This window comes from Pseudorasbora parva, chromosome 6 (genome assembly GCF_024679245.1).
Source record: "Pseudorasbora parva isolate DD20220531a chromosome 6, ASM2467924v1, whole genome shotgun sequence".
NCBI classification, from domain to species: domain Eukaryota; kingdom Metazoa; phylum Chordata; class Actinopteri; order Cypriniformes; family Gobionidae; genus Pseudorasbora; species Pseudorasbora parva.
Genome location: NC_090177.1, coordinates 45,109,907 through 45,137,435, shown reverse-complemented (window position 1 = coordinate 45,137,435; position 27,529 = coordinate 45,109,907). Strand labels below are relative to the sequence as shown.

Below are 27,529 nucleotides of genomic sequence, written 5' to 3'. Positions count from 1 at the left end.
ATTTTCATGTTTCTTTAGAAATAAACAATTTTTGCCCAGCCCTGTGCGATTTGCTTTTACACATGAAGATGAACACTATATCGACTCGACACAATGACTGCACTAATGCCAGTAACAAGTGAAATCTTACTTGATCATTAAATATACATTGGCATAAAAGGATACATTCAGCATGTGTATATATGATACATGGATATGCACTGAAATAGATACGATTCATTGGTTCCATAGCTACAACTCAAGTATTTAACTTCATTTTTTTGAGTAATCAACTTAAAAATGTGTGCTTATGCTATACATGAATGATAAAGTTCCTCTCACTCAATGTAGCTTGCTGGTTTACTATTTTTATTAAAAGTTTTGATAACTCAACAAAAGATGATGCAAACTGTTTTGTAATCTCTAGAATGTATTTGTAAAACACAGGGAGCAGCACATACTGAGCAAAATAAATACAGTCCTTATTAATCACAAATTAAAAAGAAAAACAACTGCACAGATGTTAACAAAAATCATATACAAGAGGGTCAAAAATGAAACTTTAATTTGACTCCTGGTACAGACAAAGCAAATACAGTAGTGATACAGTAATTGATATGTAAATAGATATTGCTTTGTCATGTCATGCATGCTCCTTCCCTCTTCCACACGGCCCAAAACACACTCCGCTCTCATCTCTGTATTAGAGCTGCACATTTGTGGAGAAGCGCTCGACTGCATGATTGAGTTCTAGCTCTACGGTTGTGTTCTTCAGCGTTTATGGACTGCAGAAACATCTCCATCTGTCCAACACAGCGATGCTCATTCCCCAGAGGAACACACTGAGCCCTCAGGAGACAGGCGGAGGGAGGGATGGACGGATAGAGGGATGAACAGATGGAGGGATGGACGGATGGAGACATGGACGGATGGGGGGGATGGACGGATAGAGAGATGGACAGATGGAGACATGGACGGATGGGGGGATGGAGGGATGGACGGATAGAGGGATGGACAGATGGAGGGATGGACGGATAGACGGATGGACAGATGGAGGGATGGACAGATGGAGACATGGACGGATGGAGACATGGACGGATGGGGGGGATGGAGGGATGGACGGATAGAGGGATGGACTGATAGAGGGATGGACAGACGGATAGAGACATGGACGGATGTAGTCTTGGACGGATGGAGGGACGGGCAGATGGCGGGATGGGCAGATGGAGGGATGGACGATTGGAGGGATGGACGGATGGAGACATGGACGAATGGACGGATGGAGACATGGACAGATGGAGGCATCGACAGATGGAGGCATGGACGGATGGAGGCATGGACAGATGGAGGCATGGACGGATGGAGGCATGGACAGATGGAGGCATGGAGACATGGACGAATGGTCGGATGGAGGCATGGACAGATGGAGGCATGGAGACATGGACGAATGGAGGCATGGACAGATGGAGGCATGGACGGATGGAGCTCTTTTGGAAGAACTCTCTGTGGCTGGGCAGAAGTTCCTCCTGCTATCTTGAAGGACTGCTGTTTCCAGATGGAGGACAGCAGAACTGATGCAGCACATGATCATCCCTGAGAGAGAAGCACACTATAAGAACAGCACACACACGCACGCACTCACACTGTCACACTAGGCCAGCGGTTCTCCGCTTCAGGACCCCTGAATAATCCCAATGTCTGCAAACACTGCAGTGGACACTAAATGATGGCAAAATGTTAAATGCAAAAATGCATCTTCAACTCATCTCCCCCCACAAAGAACTAAAACAGATGTGATGGTTTCTATGGTTCATCTGCTTGTATTCTTCATAAAGGCACGATATGTGGTTTTCCCCCGCTGGAGGTCTCCTATTCTAACCAAAGGCCATGTCCACATTAATACGTTTTCATTTGAAAACGTATATTTTTCTCTCCGTTTTGGCCTTCCGTCCACACTGAGACAGCGTTTTAAGTCAATGAAAACGTATCGTTTTGAAAACGATCTCCAAAGCGGATAAATTTGAAAACGCCGTCTTCACGTCGTAGTGTATACTGTGAAAACGGAGGCTTTTTAATACGATGACGCATTTTTAGCCATGTGATGCAGTCATATGAATAATTCACGCCGTATTTATTTTGGCACGTCTCCCAGTCTACATTTTCACTTGCTTTTAGCACTTTATATATGTGTTACTCGCAGCAACAACTCCACCTCACTGTCGACCCATTTAAAAAACTCAGTTCCTTTTCTCGACATTGCCGCAAAATTTCAAAGAGTACATAAACGAGTAGCGGTAATGGTGCAAGTCGAAGCGTCTTGGATTTGCTCATGCGCAGTACGGGATGTAAGCGTTTTCAGACGTTTCAGTGCAGATGAACATTTTTTGGAAAACGATCGAAAATGATAGTGTGGACGCGGAGCGTTTTTTTAGATGAAAACTGTTTTTAAATTTATCCGGATTAGTGTAGACGTAGCCAAAGGCTAGCTTGATGGTGAGATTGAGTGTGGATTCATGGGAGATGTCGTCTTCACCTCTACAGCCGGTGGAAAAGAATAAGACGGACTTGAGCAGAAGTCATGTTGATGGAGATTATTAACGTTACTGTAGTGTGACGCAGAGCAGGGCCGAGGAGCGGAGCGATTGCTCATGAGACGAGTGCAACACACGGCTCGAGACGCAGAGCTTTTATTATCCCACAGATGAGCGCTCCCTCTTCAGCTCGTGTTTAAATGGATAATGCAGCGCCTGTTTATCAGCACACATCTGAGCGTGTTGAACATGAGGTTATAACGTTACTCTGTGTCTTCACTCCACAGCTGCTGAGACACTGCGAGATCATATTAGAATATCATATTTTTAAATGCTGGATGGCTTGTGTTGCAACTCATTTTGAAACGTATTGTACGATGGAGAAAATGCTGTTTTACTGCACAATAATTAGTTTCTGTCCATGAATGATCCACAAAGTTGCTCACCTGTCTAATAAAACACATCCAATATTAAAGTGGCTTTGTGTTTCCATGATTCCTACAGGATAAACCGAGGGTAACGCGAGTGTGATGTCATTGATATGGTCCTAGTCCTGGTTAAAATCGCTGATTTCTTTGGATTTAAACATTCTTGGAAACATCTGAGATAATGTAAGTACACAAGTCAACACAATATACAACGTTGCTCTAGTGGCTTTTGGATATTTTTAATTAAAAAAAATCTTACATACTGTGCCTTTAAATCTTTTTTTTCTGTCAATGGTTGTGTAATCGAACTAAATGGCCAAGGCATGAATGGGCACATATACAGTGGGTCAAAAAAGTAGTCAGCCACCAATTGTGCAAGATCTCCCACTTAAAAAGATAAGAGAGGCCTGTAATTTTCATCATAGGTACACTTCAAATATAAAAGACAGAATGAGAAAAATCACACTGTCTGATTTTTTTAAGAATTTATTTGTAAATTATGGTGGAAAATAAGTATTTGGTCACCAACAAGATTTCTGGCTCTCACAGACCCGTAACAACTTCTTTATGAGGCTCCTCTGTCCTCCATTCGTTACCTGTACTAATGGCACCTGTTTGAACTCATCAGTATAAAAGACACCTGTCCACAACCTCAAACAGTCAGACTCCAAACTCCACTATGGCCAAGACCAAAGAGCTGTCAAAGCACACCAGAAACAAAAAAAAGCACCAGGCTGGGAAGACTGAATCTGCAATAGGTAAGCAGCTCAGTGTGAAGAAATCAACTGTGGGATCAATTATTAGAAAATGGAAGACATACAAGACCACTGATATTCTCCCTCGATCTGGGGCTCCACGTTAGATCTCAGCCCGTGGGGTCAAAATGATCATAAGAACGGTGAGCAAAAATCCTAGAACCACACAGGGGACATAGTGAATGACCTGCAGAGAGCTGGGACCAAAGTAACAAAGGCTACCATCAGTAGCACACTACACCGCCAGGGACTTAAATCCTGCAAGACGTGTACCCCTGCTTAAGACAGGTCCGGGCCCGTCTGAAGTTTGCTAGAGAGGATTTGGATGATCCAGAAGAGGGTTGGGAGAATTTCATATGGTCAAAGAATGCTGAGTTGCAGCATACCTACTGTGAAGCATGGGGGCGGAAACATCATGCTTTGGGGCTGTTTTTCTTCAAAGGGATCAGGATGACTGATCCGTGTAAAGGAAAGAATAAATGGGGCCATGTATCGTGAGATTTTGAGTAAAAACCTCCTTCCATCAGCAAGGGCATTGAAGATAAAACGTGTCTGGGTCTTTCAGCATGACAATGATCCCAAACACACCACCAGGGCAAGCAAGGTCCTGGAGTGGCCTAGCCAGTCTCCAGATCTCAACCCCATTGAAACTCTTTGGAACGAGTTGAAAATTCATGTTGACCAGCGACAGCCCCAAAACATCACTGCTCTAGAGGAGATCTGCATGGAGGAATGGGCCAAACTACAGCCACAGTGTGTTAAAACCTTGTGGAGACTTACAGGAAACGTTTGACCTCTGTCATTGCCAACAAAGGGTATATAACAATTAAGTTATTGAGATATATAAGTATATATAACTATATAAGTATTGAGATATATAAGTATATATATAACTATATAAGTATTGAGATGAACTTTTGTTATTGACCAAATACTTATTTTCCACCATAATTTGCAAATAAATTATTAGTAAATGTGATTTTCTGGATATTTTTTCTCATTCTATCTCTCATAGTTTAAGTACCTATGATAAAAATTACAGGCCTCATCTTTTTAAGTGGGAGAACTTGCACAATTGGTGGCTGTCTAAATACTTTTTTGCCCCACTGTATATCCTAACCTCACTGCGACAATAGCATTTGACATCAAATTTGTCATAATACTTTTTTAGGAAATCATTTTTGAATGTGAACCGTACTCGAGTGCAGGATTTGAGCGTAACGGCAGATGGGGACGATGATCATGAACAGCCGTTTTGACACTCATAACTCTCAAACAAGAGTTGTTTGTGCAGAAAAACATTGTAAACAAACTCGATAGTGTTGTGTTTGGGCTTTGCGTCAGTTTTTTAAGACTTCAGTTTTGCCATCACTTCTGCATGACATAAGCTGTGACATTGACAAAAGATTGGTCTATAATAACACATGGGTCACATCAAATTATTTAATGTAAAAAAAATCAGGTAATGAAAATCCAGTTCATGAGAATAATAGGGCAGACAGCAGACATGCAAAACGTCTCTACGGATCTAATCAGAGCCTACAACGCAGAGGCTTCAAAACCTCAAGGCATCTATTAAACACAACAAATGAGATACACAACTTTTAGAGCACACATCAAATATAAACCATCATAAACTGCGGCTCTCTAAATCCTGTGCCAACAGTGACTACTCAAAGACGTTCACACAGCAGGTCCCACTTGGAGCGCAATGTCCTGTTCACACTCGAGACTGAAAGTTGACCATCTTAAATTTACAGGAATCCCAAGTGTGTTTGGTGACGTGATAAAAAGCTGTCGACTGTGGTGCATATGGGCTGAGGCAGACAACTTCTGTGCTGTTAATTACTAACGTTAAAACTGAAGTCAGAAATCATTCAATCATTCATCACCTAATGTAAATAACTTTCACTGTTGTTAGATTTACTCAAACCATCTTTGTTCACATTACTTAATAACTCATGTAACCACATTAACTCAATTTAACTGAGTTGTTTCTTTTTGTAGAGAGTTAATTCAATAAGGTACATTAAGTCAATAAATGTACACTGTAAAAAATTATTCAGAAAAAAAAGTAACCTGGTTGCCTTAAAATTTTGAGTTCATTAAAATTTAAATTTTGAGTTAATACAATGAAAATTTTTGGAGATTCGACAGGCTTTATTAAAATATTATTAAAAGATTTTGTAAGCATATTGGGTAATTGTGTGTGTTTTATTTCTGATGATGCAGTGAAACATGCCAAATAGTGCTATTTTCATAATTTATCACATTTTTTATGTGGTTCAGATACCAAAATATTTTGAGTTTCTATTTATTGAACAAATTTCCTTCATTGTATCAACTCAAATTTTTAAGTTCAATAAACACAATTTTTTAAGGCAACCAGGTTACTTACTTTTTTAAGTTAAACCAACAAAAATCAACAATTTTTTTTACAGTGTATGTAAAACACTTAACGTAACATTATTAAGTAAACTGAACATATAATTATTATGTAAGAGGGACAAATTGAAATGTATTTTTGTATTTACACAAAGAAATTGTCAGCTTTACTTGAATATATTTATTTATGCCTAAATTGTTATTTGTACAAATTACTCAATATAGTTCTGTGGAACCACTTGACACTGCTTTTTAAAGTATATCTAACAATTCATTTTTCTGAGTGCAAGAGATTCACACACGATTGTAAATAGTTTTTTTTTTTAATGTCACACTTAATGAACCATTCACAATGTTTCAGATTTGATGTACAAAAAAATGCAGTTTTGTAGGTTTAAATAATTTTAATTTTAATTTTATGTCCGTATCTTCTTGAATTATGTTTCAATTGGATCAAATGTCACGTAATTTCAAGACCTTCATGTTATTCTATTACCATGTTTGGCAGTTTGATAGTATGAAACAAACAAAAATCATTCTCATGAACTGGAATTACAGTAAACCGTCTAATAAAAACACATCCCATTTCACAGTGTTGTCCTGACACTTCAGATATTCCTTCATTTGAACTAACAGCGAAGGTGGTGAGCTATGCAGTGCATTCGGAAAGTATTCACAGCGCTTCACTTACAGCCTTACTCCAAAATTAATTAAATTCATTATTTTCCTCAATTCTACAAACAATACGCCAAATGAAAACTTGAAAGTTTATTTGAAATCTTTGCAAATTTATTAAAAGTAAAAAAATAAAAATCACATGTACAGTCCACCTGTGGTAAAGTGAGTTGATTGGACATGATTTGGAAAGGCACACACCTGTCTATATAATGGCCCACAGTTAACAGAACACAAACCAAGCCATGGAGTCCAAGGAATTGTCTGTAGACCTCAAAGACAGGATTGCATTGAGACACAGATCTAGGGAAGGGTACAGAAACATTTCTGCAGCATTGAATGTCCCAGTGAGTGCAGTGGCCTCCATCATCCGTAAATGGAAGAAGTTTGGGACCACGAGGACTCTTCCTAGAGCTGCCATCCTGCTAAACTGAGTTATTGTGGGAGGAAGGGCCTCAGTCAGGAAGGAGACCACGATACCAAGAGATGGTCACTCTGACAGAGCTCCAGCATTTCTCTGTGGAGAGAGGAGAGACTTCCAGAAGAACAGCCATCTCTGCAGCTCTCCACCGATCAGGCCTGAGTGGGAGAGTGGCCAGACGGCACGACATCATGCCTGGAGATTACCAAAAAGGACCTGAAGGACTCTCAGACCACGATAAACACAATTCTCTGGTCTGATGAAACAAAGATTGAACTCTCTGGCCTGAATGGCAAGCCTCATGTCTGGAGGAAACAGGCACCGCTCATCACCTGGCTAATCCCATCCCTACAGTGAAGCATAGTGGTGGCAGCATCATGCTGTGGGGGTGTTTTTCAGCGGCAGGGACTGGGAGACTAGTCAGGATGGAGGGAAAGATAAATACAGCAATATACAGAGACATCCTTGATGAAAACCTGCTCCAGAGCACTCTGGACCTCAGACTGTGGTGAAGGTTCATCTTCCAACAGGACAATGACCCGAAGGACACAGCCAAGATAACAAAGGAGTGTCTACGGGACGACTCTGTGGATGTCCTTGAGTGGACTGGAACCTGATTGAACATCTCTGAGGAGATCTGAAAATGGCTGTGCACCGACGCTCCCCATTCTTCTTTGTAGGACTTCTCATCAGGTTGGATGGAGCTTGAGAAGTCCTTAAAAGAAGAATGGGAGAAACTGCCCAAAAATAGGTGTGTCGAGCTTATGGCATCATACTCAAAAAGACTTGAGGCTGTAATTGGTGCCAGGTGCTTCAACAAAGTATTGAGCAAAGCTGTGAATATTTGTGCACGTGATTTTAATTTTTTAAATACATTTATAAAGATTTCAAACTAATTTCTTTCACGTTGTCATTATGGAGTGTTTTTTGTAAAATAATGATTTTAATCCGTTTTGGAATAAGGCTGTAACAATGTGGGAAAAGTGAAGAGCCGTGAATACTTCCTGGATGCACTGTAGCAAAGATTTAAAGCTCTTCAACAAAGTACGTTTTCTACACTTAAATGCCCATCATATTATCCAAAATCAAGCAACATTTTTATTATTGAAAAGTTGTATTATACATTAAACCTTTAAAATTAGGAGTGCGTTCACGGCATGTTTACCAGATAATTACGAGACTTGTAAAAAGTGTTCATGTCCATGTGTAATCTGACCACTCCAACTTGACCACGTGACGCTGCAGATTAATTTAGATATTGATAGTGTTGCCATAGTAACACATATTTCAGCTCGAGTGGAATGTCACGTGTTGTCATCTCGAAATTGCGGTACTTACGACATGGCGTGAACGCAAGACACAGACCAAAACATGACGCAAGTTGATGAAATGCACTGAACTCCACCATAACATGGTGACCACGTAACTTTTGTCTAGTGGAGTGTGATGAGCAGCATTGGTCAGTTTTGGCCTCGAGCGCCTCTTACCTGCACTCAGAGAGAGGAGCAGGTACAGCTATCTGCTTAGAGAGACACGGCGCAGGACAGCAGTACTGGTGCAAAGCATTTACATACCTACGACACAAGGAGAAACAACACGTCAGCACACTTCAGCCTCCCTCAGGCCGGCCACGGCTTGCCATTGAGCTGCGCGGATGATTCAAACACACACTCACTCTGAGACAGGGTCTGATGAAGCCGTGTTTAGACAACGGGAATCCAATTTTTCCATCAGGGGAACTAAAATACATATTTGTGCCTTTTAGCACATCTCTAGATAACATTATAATGGCTCCTTTGAAGCGGTTTGCTGTGTACAGTACAGAAATGAGTGTTTGATATCGGTGAATAAATGACAGATGAGTTTATTTCTCCATGAGTCTTTATGTAACTCTGCACCAGACTGCCGCCTCTCTCTCTCTCTCTCTCTCTCTCTCTCTCTCTCTCTCTCTCTCACACATACACACACGTCACTGCTTTAGTCACAGATGCACATTTTCATACACTTCAGCCAAAGCCCGCACGGACGTAACAGGGGAAGTTCACGAATGTTCCAGTGTTTGTCACATATAGTTGCTTCTCATGAGCGACTCTTTTATTCCCCTCAGGAGATTTAAACAAATATTTTTCACTTCCACAAAAGGACAAAAATATTGATGACATCATCCTGGCATCATATCGAGGGGTAAATAATGTTCATGGCTGTAACATAAGATAAAGGCTACTAGGGCTGGGCGATATGGCAAATGATATCTTAAATATTTTTTTAAAGATTGACCGATTCCAATATTTTTAAATGTTTAACTAGTCAACCTAAAAATGTAATTACAATATGATTCAAGTAACATTCTCTTAAACCATCTGGTTAAAAAAGTTGTAATCCTAGGGCCAGATTCACAAACAGCTCGCTCCAGCGCAAACCCTCTTTTGGCGGTAAAAACTGTTGTGAGGATTTACTAAAGACAAACTAGCGCTGAAAGGCGTGGACAGGGTTATTTTTGCGGCTGATATTATTGCATATGCATTTGTAGGAGTTTCCCTTTCAGTATTTATGGGAGGAGATCATTTAAAGCCCCACTTGGCTACTTTTGCTCTCGGGGTCCCCCTACAGATTGGAAAAAATAATGTCCTCAACTACTGTCGTAAGCTCTGTCATCCTACACCAGGGGATGCCATCGCGCGTGCATTTGTTGACATGACAGCCCTGATAGCCCTGAACTAGTGATGCGCGGTTCGTCTCATAACCCGCGGACCCCGTATGTCTATTTAATGGTCGCGGCGTGTTGTAAAAATATATACAGTGGTGCGGTGCGGGCCAAATAACTTCATAAAAGCGTCCCGCGGGTCGGTGCAGCACTAACAGTTCCCCTGAACACTGCAGGAGGAGTTCTTCTGGCGTCGCGTGTGAAATGTCTTCATCCCAGGTAACGTTACAGTCAGTGGCATATGCTTCAGCATGTCATATGAATATAATTTCATGGGTTTTATTTTTTTCAAACGCCAAATAATCACGATGCTCACGTTTACAAGCCAGCGTCATTATAGTAGTCTATTGGTTAGCGTTTTCCAGAATCTATATGATACTTCAGTTCAATGTTTGAGTGGTCGGTAATCACCGTAACAAGCAGGACAGCATCGGTCAGGCACGCCTCGTTCAGCTCACGCTGACGGGCAAACGCTGGTCACATGTTGATCCTCGTCCTGCCTTTAATCACATCACTTTTTTGTTTCCTCTTATTGCATTCCTCCAACAAAACCTTTTCTTTCTTATTTGTCTCTGCTGCTTCAGACATGACTATATTATCCGACGAACAAAGTTGGGCTCGCACGTCCGAATGTAAGGAAGTGTGTGTGTTGGTGGAAGTGACGTATATGCCGTAAAGCAGTCGAATTTTGTAGTTCTTTTCTTTTTCTCGGGTTACTACCCGAAACCCGAAGTTTAAAAGTACGATTAAAAACATAGACCCCATCAGGCTATGGCAGACGTGTCATTCAACCTATTGTAAGTCGATTTATCATCACAAGAGTCTTAAAAAATATATTATGAAGGCTGAAAAGTTACCTAGTGCTGCTTTAAATCAATCACACAAGATGATTTCCTAAGGTTTGTGCTCATCAATTTCTGGTGTTCGTGCCATCATTTACCACCCAACAAACGCACGTCTTCAACCTGACGCTAATGGGTATATTGTGTTGCACTCTAAAAACTGCTAGGTTAAAAACAACGTTGTTTTAAACCCAGCAGTTTTCAGAGTGAGGTCATTGTGGAAGTGATCCGGCTGTGTTCATTAATTTGATTGACGTCAGTAGATCACGCTCTGAACTTTACACTCACATCAGCTCTTTTATGGGATTGTGCTCAAATGCTAATTTGCCCTGTTTAGTAAATCTGGCCCCACCTGCACACACACCTGAAGTGATCATCATGGAGTAAAATGTTAAAGGACTTATCAGTTAAATATCTTTGCAGAAATATGAAGGCAAATATCGTACAAACATATCCTAAACATATCCTATATACTCAAAAATAATATAAAATATGAAAAATGCTTAACTAACAAGTAATAGCAATAAATAACAGCAGTAATAGGCTATTATTAACAGCGAATGCTTACAGAAATAGCAGCTTTCAGCCTGCCACCATCACACACACATGAAATAATCAGACACACAGCAGGCCTAGTGTTCTTCACAGATTGTGCATTACATTGAGCAGTGTTTATATTGTTTTTATGTTTGGCTGTTGCCCTCGTGTCTCGTGTCTTTAGCAGCGTCTCACACAAGAAACGGCATTATAAAAACACGCAGCTCAAGCTAGAAGAAGAAACTTCAGCTCACATCTGATATCTGTGCTGCCCGCGTCTTGTCTTTTCAATGCAATATCGCATTCTGTGTAAACTCATAACTGTTATTAATGCAGAATTATCAACATATCAAAATGTAACATTTTGCTAACATTGATTCAAAACCACTCAGAATCCTTTTTATTTCTTGATTTAAAAAAAGAAAAGAAAAAAGTGCCAAAATATTTCATTCAAATTAATCTGAAACATCTGATTTATTTTATTTTATTTTAACAACCCAGCTGTGGACCAGCTACACCAGCTCAGGTTTGCTTGAGAACAGCATGACTAGGCTAGACCAGCTCAAACCAGTGTAAACCAGCCTGGACCGACATGGATTTCATGCTCAGGGTATTGCTTATTTTATATTTTAAAAAGTTGTCCGAAGTGTTCCCCGAGGAAGCGTGTCAGCACAGGGCAGAACTGCGGTCCAGTGGTCTCTTTAACACACTTTGAGATGTAATGGTTTGGTCAGTGTGTGTGATTTAACACCGCGTCAGTACAATGTGTCCTTCAGTGAATCAAACCAGAAAACACAAGCTGGACTGCACGAGACAACTGGGATATGGCTGGATGCAAATATATCAAATCCATGTTTTCTTTTACAGTGAAATGTTACAATAAATACTTCGCTTTCTTTCTTTACAAACAAGCAAAGTACACGAGAAAATAAATACATTTCTGGTTATAACAATATGCCACTGGCTGAATTACTAATGTGATGAAGCTCGCTACTAATGGAAACACTTATCAGTGCACACTTCATTCTGCACTCTTTCTGCAACAACAACAACAACACACACACACACACACACACACACACACACACACGTTATGTGGCAGTAAACCGGTGGCACTGTGCAGCACACCAGCCTTCACAATCACCTTGAATTCTGCACTGAGCTCAGATCCCCATCAGCCCTTGAACTGGGGCTAATGAGTGCTTGAGTTTACCCTGGGTCACCTTGAGAGGGTCAGAGGAGCCCAAACGCGCTGATTTCAGTCGCGTGGCTCCTGCTGACCGCGGAGAAGAGCAAGAGCATGCAGAGAGACCGAGAGAGACGGAGATCAAGGACAGAGGCATCCGTTTATACACATACATATACATATACATGTTCATACAATGTGCATTGTTTAGCACACTGCGGTCGAAGCATGTGACTGCGAAATTGCGTCATAATGCACATCAGCTACACACACACACACACCTCCTGGTGTTTGGTATGACGCATGAAAACACCTCAGCTCAGCAGAGCAAACCACTGCCATTCACTGCAACAGCACATCCCGCTCATTTCATGACCACAACTGCAGAACGCCATTAGTCCCACACACACACCTGCAAGCCCATTAACAAGCCTCCACATAACACACACACACACACGTAAACCGGCGTGAACGCGAGCTGCTGCCGCGGGAATCATGTACTCACATCATGCTGAGTCTGTGCGCCATGGCCGCGGCTCTGCGTGTGCTCGTGCGCGCAACTCTCGCTCATTCAGCGGCTCGCGATGGACCAGCCCTCCGCTCGTGACCCGTGACGTCACACGAGCATCATCACGCACCTGCATCGGCAGCAGGGAGCCCAAAGCGGGGCGCGCGTGTGACGTGCTGCGGGGAGCGCGCTTTGGCATAACGCAGAACGCGGACCGGAAACACAAATGCTGTGTGTGTGTGTGTGTGTGTGTGTGTGTGTGTGTGTGTGTGTGTGTGTGTGTGTGTGTGTGTGTGTGTGTGTGTGTGTGTGTGTGTGTGTGTGTGTGTGTTGAAGCACACGTGTGAGATTTCCTCATGTGCAAGACATGCTCTGCCTCCACCATTTGCAGTCTTTAGTACGGTGACGGTCCGCAGCCATGGAAGCTGATTGGCTCCCTGGTCTCCATAGAAACAGGAGGAGAGAGCACACGTAATGGAGCATCAGCAGCCAGAGGTCAAGAAGATGAGAGTGAATGTGTTTCAACAGCATTAACAACACACACACACACACACACACACACACACACACACACAATCTCCCTCATTGACATTTTTTTTTAATGTCATAACTTTATGAGCTGGGCTGGAGATGTTCTTGCCCAGTTTCATGGTTATTTCATTAAACACCAAACATATTTTGGTGCTGCTGCGGTTATACTGTGATATCATGTTAGAGTAAATTAAATCTATTCCACTCAAATACAAAAAATAAAAGAAAATAGCAGGTTGTCCCGAGCTGTTTTCTGTGCTGGTCCAGGATTGGCTGTTTAAGGTCACCTGACTGCTGTTCCTGAGCTGAGGAGAGCTGGAGGACTCGATCCCAAGGGGGTAATCTAGCGCTCGGAAAGCGTTCCACCCCTAGGGGCGGCCATTGCTGACCAAACCATCACCTGCTGTTAGCATCCCATTGACTCCCATTCATTTTTGAGTCACTTTGACAGTGAATAACTTTACATCTGAGGCGTTTAAAGACTCCATTTGTCCATTGTTTATTTCTAAAGAAACACGACAATGCATAAAAGGCTCCATTACCTTGTATCTTACACTATCGCCCCGCAGAAGCTGTTTTTGTAAAAATAGGCTAACGATTGCGTCATAACCAACACGACTCTGTTGCACAGTTGAGAAATTACCGTATAGACCTGAGGAGACGCTCGCAGGCAATCTTTTACTGTCTATGAGACAGTCGGGGGGACGTGGAGACAAAGTCTGATAAAGTCAAGGGGGAAGAATGGGGAGAAGCCCATAGTGAGCCAAAAGCAACGGGACAAAACATTTAAACAACGTGATTCAGCTTTCACTTTCCACATCTACTAGAAGACCTACAGCTGTCAGACAGGAGGCTCACGTCACATCTACGTCGTCAAGCTCAGTCTGAGCCTGCGCAGTTCGCTCAGCCATCAGGAAGTGAGTGCCCCTAGGTTGACTTCATTATTTAGCCATAGACGTCAATGGGATCGCTCGGTCCATTTCTTTTACTGTCTATGCTCGATCCGCTTCAGCTTCTGGAGGCATCCACTGCACTCATCCGATTTACTTACATCTTTTAGGATTTCCTTATTTGATCCATCCATCCATCCATCCATTATCTATTCATCATCATCTATCCATCCATCCATCCATTATCTATTCATCATCATCTATTCATCCATCCATTATTTATTCATACATTCATCATCATCCATTCCTCCATCCATCATCTATTCATCCATTCATCATCATCTATTCAGCCATTCATCCATCCATCTATTCATCCATCATCTATTCATCCATCCATCATCTATTCATCCATTCATCATCATCTATTCAGCCATTCATCCATCCATCTATTCATCCATTCATCATCATCTATTCATCCATTCATCATCATCTATTCAGCCATTCATCCATCCATCTATTCATCCATTCATCATCATCTATTCATCCATTCATCCATCCATCCATCCATCCATCTATCCATCCATTCATCCATCCATCATCTATTCATCATCATCTATCCATCCATTCATCATCTATTCATCCATTCATCCATCCATCATCTATTCATCCATTCATCATCATCTATCCATCCATTCATCTATCCATCATCTATTCATCCATTCATCGTCATCATCTGTCCATCCATTCATCCATCCATCCATCATCTATTCATCCATTCATCATCATCTATTCATCCATTCATCCATCCATCTATCTATCCATCAATTCATCCATCCATCCATCCATCCATCCATCATCTATTCATCTATTCATCATCGTCTATCCATCCATTCATCCATCCATTCATCGTCATCATCTATCCATCCATTCATCCATCCATCCATTCATCCATCATCTATTCAGCCATTCATTATCTATTCATCCATTCATCATCATCATCATCATCTATTCATCCATTCATTATCTATCCATCCATTCATCCATCCATCATCTATTCATCCATTCATCATCATCATCTATCCATCCATTCATCCATCCATCCATCATCTATTCATCCATTCATCGTCATCATCTATCCATCCATTCATCCATCCATCATCTATCCATCCATTCATCCATCCATCATCTATTCATCCATATCCGCTTGTTAAGTCGTGACGTAAGGAACGCCGTTTCTGGGTCCAAGCCTCAACTCGTTTCACTTGAGAATGCCATTGACGCCCGTTTATGAGCGCGATTTATTCATATTAAACATCAAACGTTTAAAAAAGTTTAACATTTTAAATACTTACAGTCTACACAACAGTCTCTGTGCTCACAGCGTCACATACATTAATATTTTAACGATTTAAAAAAGATGAATCACTGTCTGGCCATCTAGAATTTTGGTATGGAGAAAAAGGTTATGATTATAGCTTTTTTTGTAGTATCACACCACATTGTGTGTGTATATTAGCACCGTTTGTAGTTTTTCTTATGGTATAAGATCCGGAAGACCCGGAAGCGCTGCCGCGTGACGTCAGCCTTAACAACCGGATTCATCATCATCTATCCATCCATTCATCCATCCATCATCTATTCATCCATTCATCATCATCTATCCATCCATTCATCCATCCATCCATCATCTATTCATCCATTCATTGTCATCATCTATTCATCCATTCATCATCATCTATCCATCCATTCATTCATCCATCATCTATTCATCCATTCATCATCATCATCTATCCATCAATTCATCATCTATTCATCCATTCATCATCATCTATCCATCCATTCATCCATCCATCATCTATTCATCCATTCATTGTCATCATCTATCCATCCATTCATCCATCCATCATCTATTCATCCATTCATCATCATCTATCCATCCATTCATCCATCCATCATCTATCCATCCATTCATTGTCATCATCTATCCATCCATTCATCCATCCATCATCTATTCATCCATTCATTGTCATCATCTATCCATCCATTCATCCATCCATCATCTATTCATCCATTCATCATCATCTATCCATCCATTCATCCATCCATCATCTATTCATCCATTCATTGTCATCATCTATCCATCCATTCATCCATCCATCATCTACTCATCCATTCATCATCATCTATCCATCCATTCATCCATCCATCATCTATTCATCCATTCATCGTCATCATCTATTCATCCATTCATCATCATCTATCCATCCATTCGCTATTCATCCATCCATCATCATCTATCCATCCATCAGCTATTCATCCATTCATCATCATCTATCCATCCATTCATCATCTATTCATCCATTCATCGTCATCATCTATTCATCCATTCATCATCATCTATCCATCCATTCGCTATTCATCCATCCATCATCATCTATCCATCCATCAGCTATTCATCCATTCATCGTTATCATTTATCCATCCATTCATCCATCCATCATCTATCCATCCATCCATCCATCCATCCATCCATGCAATAATAACATGCAAACTAGAGGTTCTGACAAAGTGTTTGTTGCTGTAGTCTATTTAAAAGATTAATTTGACTCCATTCAAATATTGTTTTATTTTGTTCAATGTCTTATCACGACTTGTTTCGTTATTGGATGAATCAGCGTTTGAGAATAAATCTTTTAAATTAATAATTTAATAACAAACACTTTTTTAAACTCACTTGTCGCCTTAATGATACACCATCAAAAATGGGGGGAGCAGGTTCAGCAAAGAGGTAGCAACACAGACTATTATTAAATAAATAAAATGCTTATAAGATTATATTTAAATCTCTCTCTCTCTCTCTCTCTCTCTCTCTCTCTCTCTCTCTCTCTCTCTCTCTCTCTCTCTCTCTCTCTCTCTCTCTCTCTCTCTCTCTCTCTCTCTCTCTCTCTCTCTCCCCCCCCCCCGGTTGGTTGTGGCATACTAATCCCTGTCATGTGCGGTTCTGATTAGTCGTGGGTGGGTGTGAGGCGGGGCCGGGGGCCTTGGTCTTTCGCCCTCCAGCTAGTACTTGTCTTGCTGTTTAAATGCTTTACATATTAGATGAGGTGCACACACATTAATTGGGAGCATAAAACTAGTTTAAATCAGGGAAAGGGAAAGGGAAAGGGAAAGAAAAAAAGAAAAAGAAAAAAAAGCACACATATAGGGTAAATGTGGCGTGGACATGGCGGCCTGCATGGGCTTTGCACTGGGCAGGTTCCATGCTACACGCCATGTTTGTTTTAATGCATTATACACTAGTTGACAAATATATCAGGAGTACAACAATGAAAGCAGACATTTTTATAAAGAAAGAAGAAAAAAAACACAAAGATAGGGTCAGCGTGGCATCAATGGAACAGCTGGGGGATGGGCATGGATTTCAGGACCCTGGCAGCACCTCACCTTGATAGCCCATTGCATTACGACTCTGGCGGAGGTCTATCCTATGCCATGGTCATGAGGGGTATCAAAGCTTTAAATACCTTGTTACTAATAGCTGATCAATATTATCATAATTATTTTTTTATTTTTTATTGTTATTATTATTAACATCATTGTTACTACTACTATTATTATCACTATTAATGGCTTTATCAATATTTACCATTATTAATATTATTATTACTATTACTACTATTGCTTTTATTTGTCCTCTTCCTGACCCTTTAACCTTCCCCTCATTCCGGATGAAATGAGTATTTGTTAATATGTTTGTCATTACTACTACTGATAACACTATTATTACTATTTGTCATTTCTAATTAATTGGATTTATCATTATTATTGTTATTATTATTAATATTGCTATTACTATTGCTGTTGTCACCTTCTGCATACCCCATTTTATTTTCCTTATTTATACACATATATTTTTTGGTTATGTCTGTTGTACCTCCCTACATGATCCTTTATTCATACATTAACACTCCCACACCAGTTACACTCACAGTTACACACACACACACACACACACACACACACACACACACACACACACACACACACACACACACACACACACACACACACACACACACCAGTTACACTCACAGATCTGGGTGTGTCTGAGCACCAGGCCATCTCAATGGAGCTGCCACGCCCCTCTTCCCTTACCAAAGATTCCCGTCAAATTAGCTTCAGGACACTTTAACTATAGACCTTCAGCAATTCTCCTCTGTCGATCTCTCCTCTGTCACGGAGTCGGTTGACTTCTACAACCAGTGTCTGAGCAGCCTTCCAGATCTTCACACACCTGTCATAACTAGAATGGTCACCTTCTCGCGCTCAGCACCCTGGTACACCAGCGAACTGCGCAAGATGAAGACGGTTGGGCGTGTAGTTGAGAGGCGTCTCAAGCTCTCAGGACTCACTGTTCATAGGCAAGCCTATAGAGATCATCAGAAGGCCTACGCAAGGTCCTTGAGAGATGCTCAGTCACAGTTCTACTCTTGCATCATCAACAATAACCCTGGAAACTCCCAGAAGCTTTTCTCCACTAGGTGCTCTCCCTGTCTGTGTGGGTCCTAACACCCCAGTATAGGGATGGGGACACTGTACTGTCAAAGAGCACCTTTGAGTCTTCGAGATGAGACGTTAAACTGAGGTCCTGACTCTCTGTGCTCGTTATAAATCCCAGGATGTCCTTTGATAAAGTAAAGGGGTGTAACCCCGGCACCCTGGCCATATTTGCCCATTGGCCCCTGTCCATCATGGCCTCCTAATCATCCCCATATCCTGATTGGCTTCATCACTCGGACCCCACAGACTGTGAATGCTTTTAAGCGTGGTCTTAAAACCACCTTTTAGGAGAGTTTTTGATTGATTTGTTACTTCTAAATTTTTCAGTTTTGTTTATTTAATTGTATTTACTTATTTATTGTTGTTGATTGTTTTAATTCTGTAACACTTCGAGATTTTGTTTAATATAAAGTGCATTACAAATAAAATTTATTATTATTATTATTATTATCATTATTATTATTATTGATAAACGTCCTTAAATTATTATTGTGACTATATAAACATGCAACATCGTTGATGGAAAAAAAACAAGACTAAAATGTATTTTAAAAAATAAAAACTTGAACAAAAGGCACCCTTTGGTTTTATCGGAGGGAAAAAGAAGAGCGTTCGAGCATTCATGCTGCAGTTGCCAAAAGAACACGTATACTATCCTGTGTTTTACTTAAACATGTGCAATCTGGCAACCATATGCACGTGAGCTCACCTCTGTGTCTTAAGTCCCTTTATAACTAAGGTCATTAATAATTCCCTCCAGGCTGGCCATGTTCCTTCATGTCTTTAACCAGCAGCCATATCACCCTGTAGCCCAAGACTTGTTTCCCACTGAAGCTAAGCAGGGCTGAGTCTGGTCAGTACCTGGATGGGAGACCAACTGGGAAAACCAGGAGCTGCTGGTATAGGTGTTAGTGAGGCCAGCAGGGGGCGCTCACCCTGAGGTCTGTGTGGGTCCTAACGCCCCAGTATAGTGATGGGGACACTATACTGACAAAGAGCACCGTCTTTCGGATGAGACGTTAAACTGAGGTCCTGACTCTCTGTGCTCGTTAAAAATCCCAGGATGTCTTTCGGAAAAAGAATAGGGGTGTAACCCCGGCATCCTGGCCAAATTTGCCCATTGGCCTCTGTCCATCATGGCCTCCTAATAATCCCCCTCTCCTGATTGGCTTCATCACTCGGTCTCCTCTCCACCAATCAGCTGGTGTGTGGTGAGCGTTCTGGCGCAATATGGCTGCCGTCGCATCATCCAGGTGGTGCTGCACATTGGTGGTGGTTGAGGAGATTCCCCCCTTCTATGTAAAGCGCTTTGAGTGCCTAGAAAAGCGCTATATAAATCAAACGCATTATTAGGGGCCAAGCACCGAAGGTGCGGAGGCACCTATTGTAATCGTAGCCGTTCCTATTATTATTATTATTAGGGGCCAAGCACCGAAGGTGCGGAGGCACCTATTGAAATCGTTAGTGTTCCTATTATTAGGGGCCAAGCACCGAAGGTGCGGAGGCACCTATTGAAATCGTTAGTGTTCCTATTATTAGGGGCCAAGCACCGAAGGTGCGGAGGCACCTATTGAAATCGTTAGTGTTCCTATTATTATTATTCTGCTTCTTCTTCTTCTTCTTCTTCCGCCATAGGAGTCTCTGGCAGCCCATAGAACCGTATGGTAAAAAGTTGTGAAATTTGGCACACTCATAGAGGCCAGTCTCAGCTGTCACTATAGCAAATTTGGTGCCTCTAACTCAATCCCTCTAGCGCCACCACCTGTCCAAAGTTTCACTCATATTTATGCTTATAACTTTTGACCCCTAAGGGCTAGAAACAAAATTCTTTTTTCATCGGATTCCTTGGCTCAAGCCGATTCGATTTCACCCTATGATGTCATTTTCCGGTATGCAAATTTTCCCGCCATTTTGAATTTTCTGAAAAACCTACTTTTTCGAACTCCTCCTAGGCCGTTGCTCCGATTTTCACGAAAATTGAAACAGATCATCTTCAGAGCATGTTGACAAAAAGTTATGGAATTCAAGTTGATTCGTCCAATCGTTTTCAATAAACGCACAAACAAATTTTACGTGGAGGTTGCAAAAACACACTAAAGGCTATATCTCCGCAACGCTTTATCGTATTCAAACCAACCTTGGTACATGTCATCACAAGCATGACTTGAAGCAACATGCAGCGTTTCGGCGCAGCGCCACCTACCTGTCCGGAGATACGAAAAATGCCTATTTTGGCTTATAACTTCTGAACCGTTTATCCAAAAATCATAAAATTGGTCTCATTAGATTCAGGGCGTCATGCCGAGTCGACTGATATCCAATTTTACCATGTCGGCCATTTTGGATGTCGGCCATTTTGAATTATGTGCAAAAATGCTGTATTTTATGAACGCATGAACAGATTGTTATGAAACTTGGTATGGGTCATCACCACGATGCCCTGAAGTAGCCTGAGAAGTTTCGAAACAGCGCCACCTAGTGGAGAATTTTTTTTTTCAAACGCTTATAACTTTGGGTGTGGTTGACATATTTTGATGGGAGTGTGTTTTTTGGTCTCCTGAATCCTTGCCGACTCCAACGATACCAGACTTGCCAGGTTTCGGCATATGGTTTGCGCAGAGTTGTAATTTAGTGCTTAAAAAACATTTGCTGATATCTTCGAAACCGCTAGTCCGATCGAGACGAAACCAGCCTCAGAAGTTCGGAAACATAGGTCGATAGCTAAACGCTAATGCCCAAATCTCAAAATATTGATAGTAAGGGGTAGTAAAATCCAATCAAAGTCAGGTGTCAGTCATTTTTTACGTGTTTTTTCATATAAATGTCTATAACTCCAAAACAAAATGAAATATTTTCACCAAACTTGACACACATATGTATGGGCTCACTACGAGGACACATAAAAAAATTGGTGGGATTGTGCCTCTTGGTGGCGCTATAATAAAACAAAACATGAAATTCCCATTGACTTCAATGCAGTATTACGGTTTAAAATGCTAATGCTATAATTTAAGAATGCACTAGTGTATCATTACAAAACTCGGTATGTGTCTTCCGCTCTATGTCCCGAAGATATTCAAAAAGTTTCGGGGCAGCGCCACCTTGTGGTCAAAAGTTGTAATAAAATGTACAAAAATGCTAATAACTTTTGATTAAATTAGCCTATTGTAATGAGACTGCTCATAATACATTCATTGGCTCATGCCGAGAAGATAGATACCAATTTTGCCATATTTTGCAAACATATCTGTGCTCAATCCTGTTATTTGTTAAAAATCTACTTTTTCAAACTCATCCTAGACCGTTTGTCCGATTTTCACCAAAATTGATCCGTATCGTCTTCAGACCATGCTGACAAATACTTATGGATTTCGGATTGATAGACAAAACAGTTTTCATATACCACTGCAACAGAGTTGAGCCATGATGCAAAAATTACTCTTGAGGCTGTATCTCTGCAATGCTTTGACATATTGACACCAAACTTTGCATGTGTCATTGTCATCTCAATCTGACTAAACCACATCAGTTTCGTAACAGTGACACCTATTGGTCGAAAGTGATAAACCATTAAACCATTATTATTGACTGTATTTAAAATTTGACTGCTATTTTGCCTAAAATCAACAGGTCCTTAATGGCTCATTGTTGCAGTTGGCTTGAGACTTCCAGCCATGCTGGCATGTCTTGTCTTCTTCTTTGCGCTTGGCCCCGATAATGGCTGCTTGCAGCTATATTTCTGCTTCTTCTTCTTCTTCTTTTTCTTTTTCTTCCGCCATAGGAGTCTCTGGCAGCCCATAGAACCGTATGGTAAAAAGTTGTGAAATTTGGCACACTCATAGAGGCCAGTCTGAGCTGTCACTATAGCAAATTTGGTGCCTCTAACTCAATCCCTCTAGCGCCACCACCTGTCCAAAGTTTCACTCATATTTATGCTTATAACTTTTGACCCCTAAGGGCTAGAAACAAAATTCTTTTTTCATCGGATTCCTTGGCTCAAGCCGATTCGATTTCACCCTATGATGTCATTTTCCGGTATGCAAATTTTCCCGCCATTTTGAATTTTCTGAAAAACCTACTTTTTCGAACTCCTCCTAGGCCGTTGCTCCGATTTTCACGAAAATTGAAACAGATCATCTTCAGAGCATGTTGACAAAAAGTTATGGAATTCAAGTTGATTCGTCCAATCGTTTTCAATAAACGCACAAACAAATTTTACGTGGAGGTTGCAAAAACACACTAAAGGCTATATCTCCGCAACGCTTTATCGTATTCAAACCAAACTTGGTACATGTCATCACAAGCATGACTTGAAGCAACATGCAGCGTTTCGGCGCAGCGCCACCTACCTGTCCGGAGATATGAAAAATGCCTATTTTGGCTTATAACTTCTGAACCGTTTATCCAAAAATCATAAAATTGGTCTCATTAGATTCAGGGCGTCATGCCGAGTCGACTGATATCCAATTTTACCATGTCGGCCATTTTGGATGTCGGCCATTTTGAATTATGTGCAAAAATGCTGTATTTTATGAACGCATGAACAGATTGTTATGAAACTTGGTATGGGTCATCACCACGATGCCCTGAAGTAGCCTGAGAAGTTTCGAAACAGCGCCACCTAGTGGAGAATTTTTTTTTCCAAACGCTTATAACTTTGGGTGTGGTTGACATATTTTGATGGGAGTGTGTTTTTTGGTCTCCTGAATCCTTGCCGACTCCAACGATACCAGACTTGCCAGGTTTCGGCATATGGTTTGCGCAGAGTTGTAATTTAGTGCTTAAAAAACATTTGCTGATATCTTCGAAACCGCTAGTCCGATCGAGACGAAACCAGCCTCAGAAGTTCGGAAACATAGGTCGATAGCTATACGCTAATGCCCAAATCTCAAAATATTGATAGTAAGGGGTAGTAAAATCCAATCAAAGTCAGGTGTCAGTCATTTTTTACGTGTTTTTTCATATAAATGTCTATAACTCCAAAACAAAATGAAATATTTTCACCAAACTTGACACACATATGTATGGGCTCACTACGAGGACACATAAAAAAATTGGTGGGATTGTGCCTCTTGGTGGCGCTATAATAAAACAAAACATGAAATTCCCATTGACTTCAATGCAGTATTACGGTTTAAAATGCTAATGCTATAATTTAAGAATGCACTAGTGTATCATTACAAAACTCGGTATGTGTCTTCCGCTCTATGTCCCGAAGATATTCAAAAAGTTTCGGGGCAGCGCCACCTTGTGGTCAAAAGTTGTAATAAAATGTACAAAAATGCTAATAACTTTTGATTAAATTAGCCTATTGTAATGAGACTGGTCATAATACATTCATTGGCTCATGCCGAGAAGATAGATACCAATTTTGCCATATTTTGCAAACATATCTGTGCTCCATCTTGTTATTTGTTAAAAATCTACTTTTTCAAACTCATCCTAGACCGTTTGTCCGATTTTCACCAAAATTGATCCGTATCGTCTTCAGACCATGCTGACAAATAGTTATGGATTTCGGATTGATAGACAAAACAGTTTTCATATACCACTGCAACAGAGTTGAGCCATGATGCAAAAATTACTCTTGAGGCTGTATCTCTGCAATGCTTTGACATATTGACACCAAACTTTGCATGTGTCATTGTCATCTCAATCTGACTAAACCACATCAGTTTCGTAACAGTGACACCTATTGGTCGAAAGTGATAAACCATTAAACCATTATTATTGACTGTATTTAAAATTTGACTGCTATTTTGCCTAAAATCAACTTAATAGGTCCTTAATGGCTCATTGTTGCAGTTGGCTTGAGACTTCCAGCCATGCTGGCATGTCTTGTCTTCTTCTTTGCGCTTGGCCCCGATAATGGCTGCTTGCAGCTATATTTATTATTCTGCTTCTTCTTCTTCTTCTTCTTCTTCCGCCATAGGAGTCTCTGGCAGCCCATAGAACCGTATGGTAAAAAGTTGTGAAATTTGGCACACTCATAGAGGCCAGTCTGAGCTGTCACTATAGCAAATTTGGTGCCTCTAACTCAATCCCTCTAGCGCCACCACCTGTCCAAAGTTTCACTCATATTTATGCTTATAACTTTTGACCCCTAAGGGCTAGAAACAAAATTCTTTTTTCATCGGATTCCTTGGCTCAAGCCGATTCGATTTCACCCTATGATGTCATTTTCCGGTATGCAAATTTTCCCGCCATTTTGAATTTTCTGAAAAACCTACTTTTTCGAACTCCTCCTAGGCCGTTGCTCCGATTTTCACGAAAATTGAAACAGATCATCTTCAGAGCATGTTGACAAAAAGTTATGGAATTCAAGTTGATTCGTCCAATCGTTTTCAATAAACGCACAAACAAATTTTACGTGGAGGTTGCAAAAACACACTAAAGGCTATATCTCCGCAATGCTTTATCGTATTCAAACCAACCTTGGTACATGTCATCACAAGCATGACTTGAAGCAACATGCAGCGTTTCGGCGCAGCGCCACCTACCTGTCCGGAGATACGAAAAATGCCTATTTTGGCTTATAACTTCTGAACCGTTTATCCAAAAATCATAAAATTGGTCTCATTAGATTCAGGGCGTCATGCCGAGTCGACTGATATCCAATTTTACCATGTCGGCCATTTTGGATGTCGGCCATTTTGAATTATGTGCAAAAATGCTGTATTTTATGAACGCATGAACGGATTGTTATGAAACTTGGTATGGGTCATCACCACGATGCCCTGAAGTAGCCTGAGAAGTTTCGAAACAGCGCCACCTAGTGGAGAATTTTTTTTTTCAAACGCTTATAACTTTGGGTGTGGTTGACATATTTTGATGGGAGTGTGTTTTTTGGTCTCCTGAATCCTTGCCGACTCCAACGATACCAGACTTGCCAGGTTTCGGCATATGGTTTGCGCAGAGTTGTAATTTAGTGCTTAAAAAACATTTGCTGATATCTTCGAAACCGCTAGTCCGATCGAGACGAAACCAGCCTCAGAAGTTCGGAAACATAGGTCGATAGCTATACGCTAATGCCCAAATCTCAAAATATTGATAGTAAGGGGTAGTAAAATCCAATCAAAGTCAGGTGTCAGTCATTTTTTACGTGTTTTTTCATATAAATGTCTATAACTCCAAAACAAAATGAAATATTTTCACCAAACTTGACACACATATGTATGGGCTCACTACGAGGACACATAAAAAAATTGGTGGGATTGTGCCTCTTGGTGGCGCTATAATAAAACAAAACATGAAATTCCCATTGACTTCAATGCAGTATTACGGTTTAAAATGCTAATGCTATAATTTAAGAATGCACTAGTGTATCGTTACAAAACTCGGTATGTGTCTTCCGCTCTATGTCCCGAAGATATTCAAAAAGTTTCGGGGCAGCGCCACCTTGTGGTCAAAAGTTGTAATAAAATGTACAAAAATGCTAATAACTTTTGATTAAATTAGCCTATTGTAATGAGACTGGTCATAATACATTCATTGGCTCATGCCGAGAAGATAGATACCAATTTTGCCATATTTTGCAAACATATCTGTGCTCCATCTTGTTATTTGTTAAAAATCTACTTTTTCAAACTCATCCTAGACCGTTTGTCCGATTTTCACCAAAATTGATCCGTATCGTCTTCAGACCATGCTGACAAATACTTATGGATTTCGGATTGATAGACAAAACAGTTTTCATATACCACTGCAACAGAGTTGAGCCATGATGCAAAAATTACTCTTGAGGCTGTATCTCTGCAATGCTTTGACATATTGACACCAAACTTTGCATGTGTCATTGTCATCTCAATCTGACTAAACCACATCAGTTTCGTAACAGTGACACCTATTGGTCGAAAGTGATAAACCATTAAACCATTATTATTGACTGTATTTAAAATTTGACTGCTATTTTGCCTAAAATCAACTTAATAGGTCCTTAATGGCTCATTGTTGCAGTTGGCTTGAGACTTCCAGCCATGCTGGCATGTCTTGTCTTCTTCTTTGCGCTTGGCCCCGATAATGGCTGCTTGCAGCTATATTTAGGGGCCAAGCACCGAAGGTGCGGAGGCACCTATTGAAATCGTTAGTGTTCCTATTATTATTAGGGGCCAAGCACCGAAGGTGCGGAGGCACCTATTGAAATCGTTATTAGGGGCCAAGCACCGAAGGTGCGGAGGCACCTATTGAAACCGTTAGCGTTCTTATTATTATTATTATTCTTCTTCCGCTCACAAGTCAATGGCAGCCCATAGAACCGCTCGCGGGAACATGATGAAATCTGGCACACATATAAAGGACAGTCACAACTGTCAATATATCAAATTTTGAGTCTCTAACTCAATCCCTCTAGCGCCACCAACTGTCCAAAGTTGCACTCATGTTTATGCTAATAACTCTTGAACTAAAAGGGCTAGAAACAAAATCAAAATTTTCTCTGACTCCTTGGCTCAAGCCGATTCGATTGCACCCTATGACGTCGTTTTGCGTCATAAAAATTACCCGCCATTTTTAATTTTCCAAAAAAAACTACTTTTTCGAACTCGTCCTAGACGGTTCGTCTGATTTGTACGAAAATTGAACCAGATCATCTTCAGACC

At 40.8% G+C, this 27,529-nt stretch overlaps 2 protein-coding genes across 4 annotated transcripts in view; both read right to left on the bottom strand.

Moving 5' to 3' along the window:
* The window catches only part of iqsec1a (IQ motif and Sec7 domain ArfGEF 1a), a 238,640-nt gene that overhangs the window by 89,595 nt on the left and 121,516 nt on the right, over positions 1 to 27,529 (bottom strand). Inside the window, exon 1 of one of the 3 annotated variants that reach the window (XM_067447013.1) lies at positions 12,949 to 13,088. The exons of the other annotated variants lie outside the window; for them this stretch is intronic. Within the exon in view, the coding sequence (XP_067303114.1) occupies positions 12,949 to 12,971 (23 nt within the window). The 5' untranslated portion in view covers positions 12,972 to 13,088. Of the gene's footprint in view, positions 1 to 12,948; positions 13,089 to 27,529 lie in introns of those variants that run through there. 3 annotated transcript variants of the gene reach the window in all.
* Positions 528 to 13,085, bottom strand: LOC137079060 (uncharacterized). The gene is made up of 3 exons (XM_067447014.1): positions 12,949 to 13,085; positions 8,662 to 8,748; positions 528 to 1,572 (listed from the first exon to the last, which is right to left on the bottom strand). Exons 1-3 carry the CDS (start codon positions 12,969 to 12,971, stop codon positions 1,509 to 1,511), a joined length of 174 nt encoding a protein of 57 aa, XP_067303115.1. The 5' UTR covers positions 12,972 to 13,085; the 3' UTR covers positions 528 to 1,508.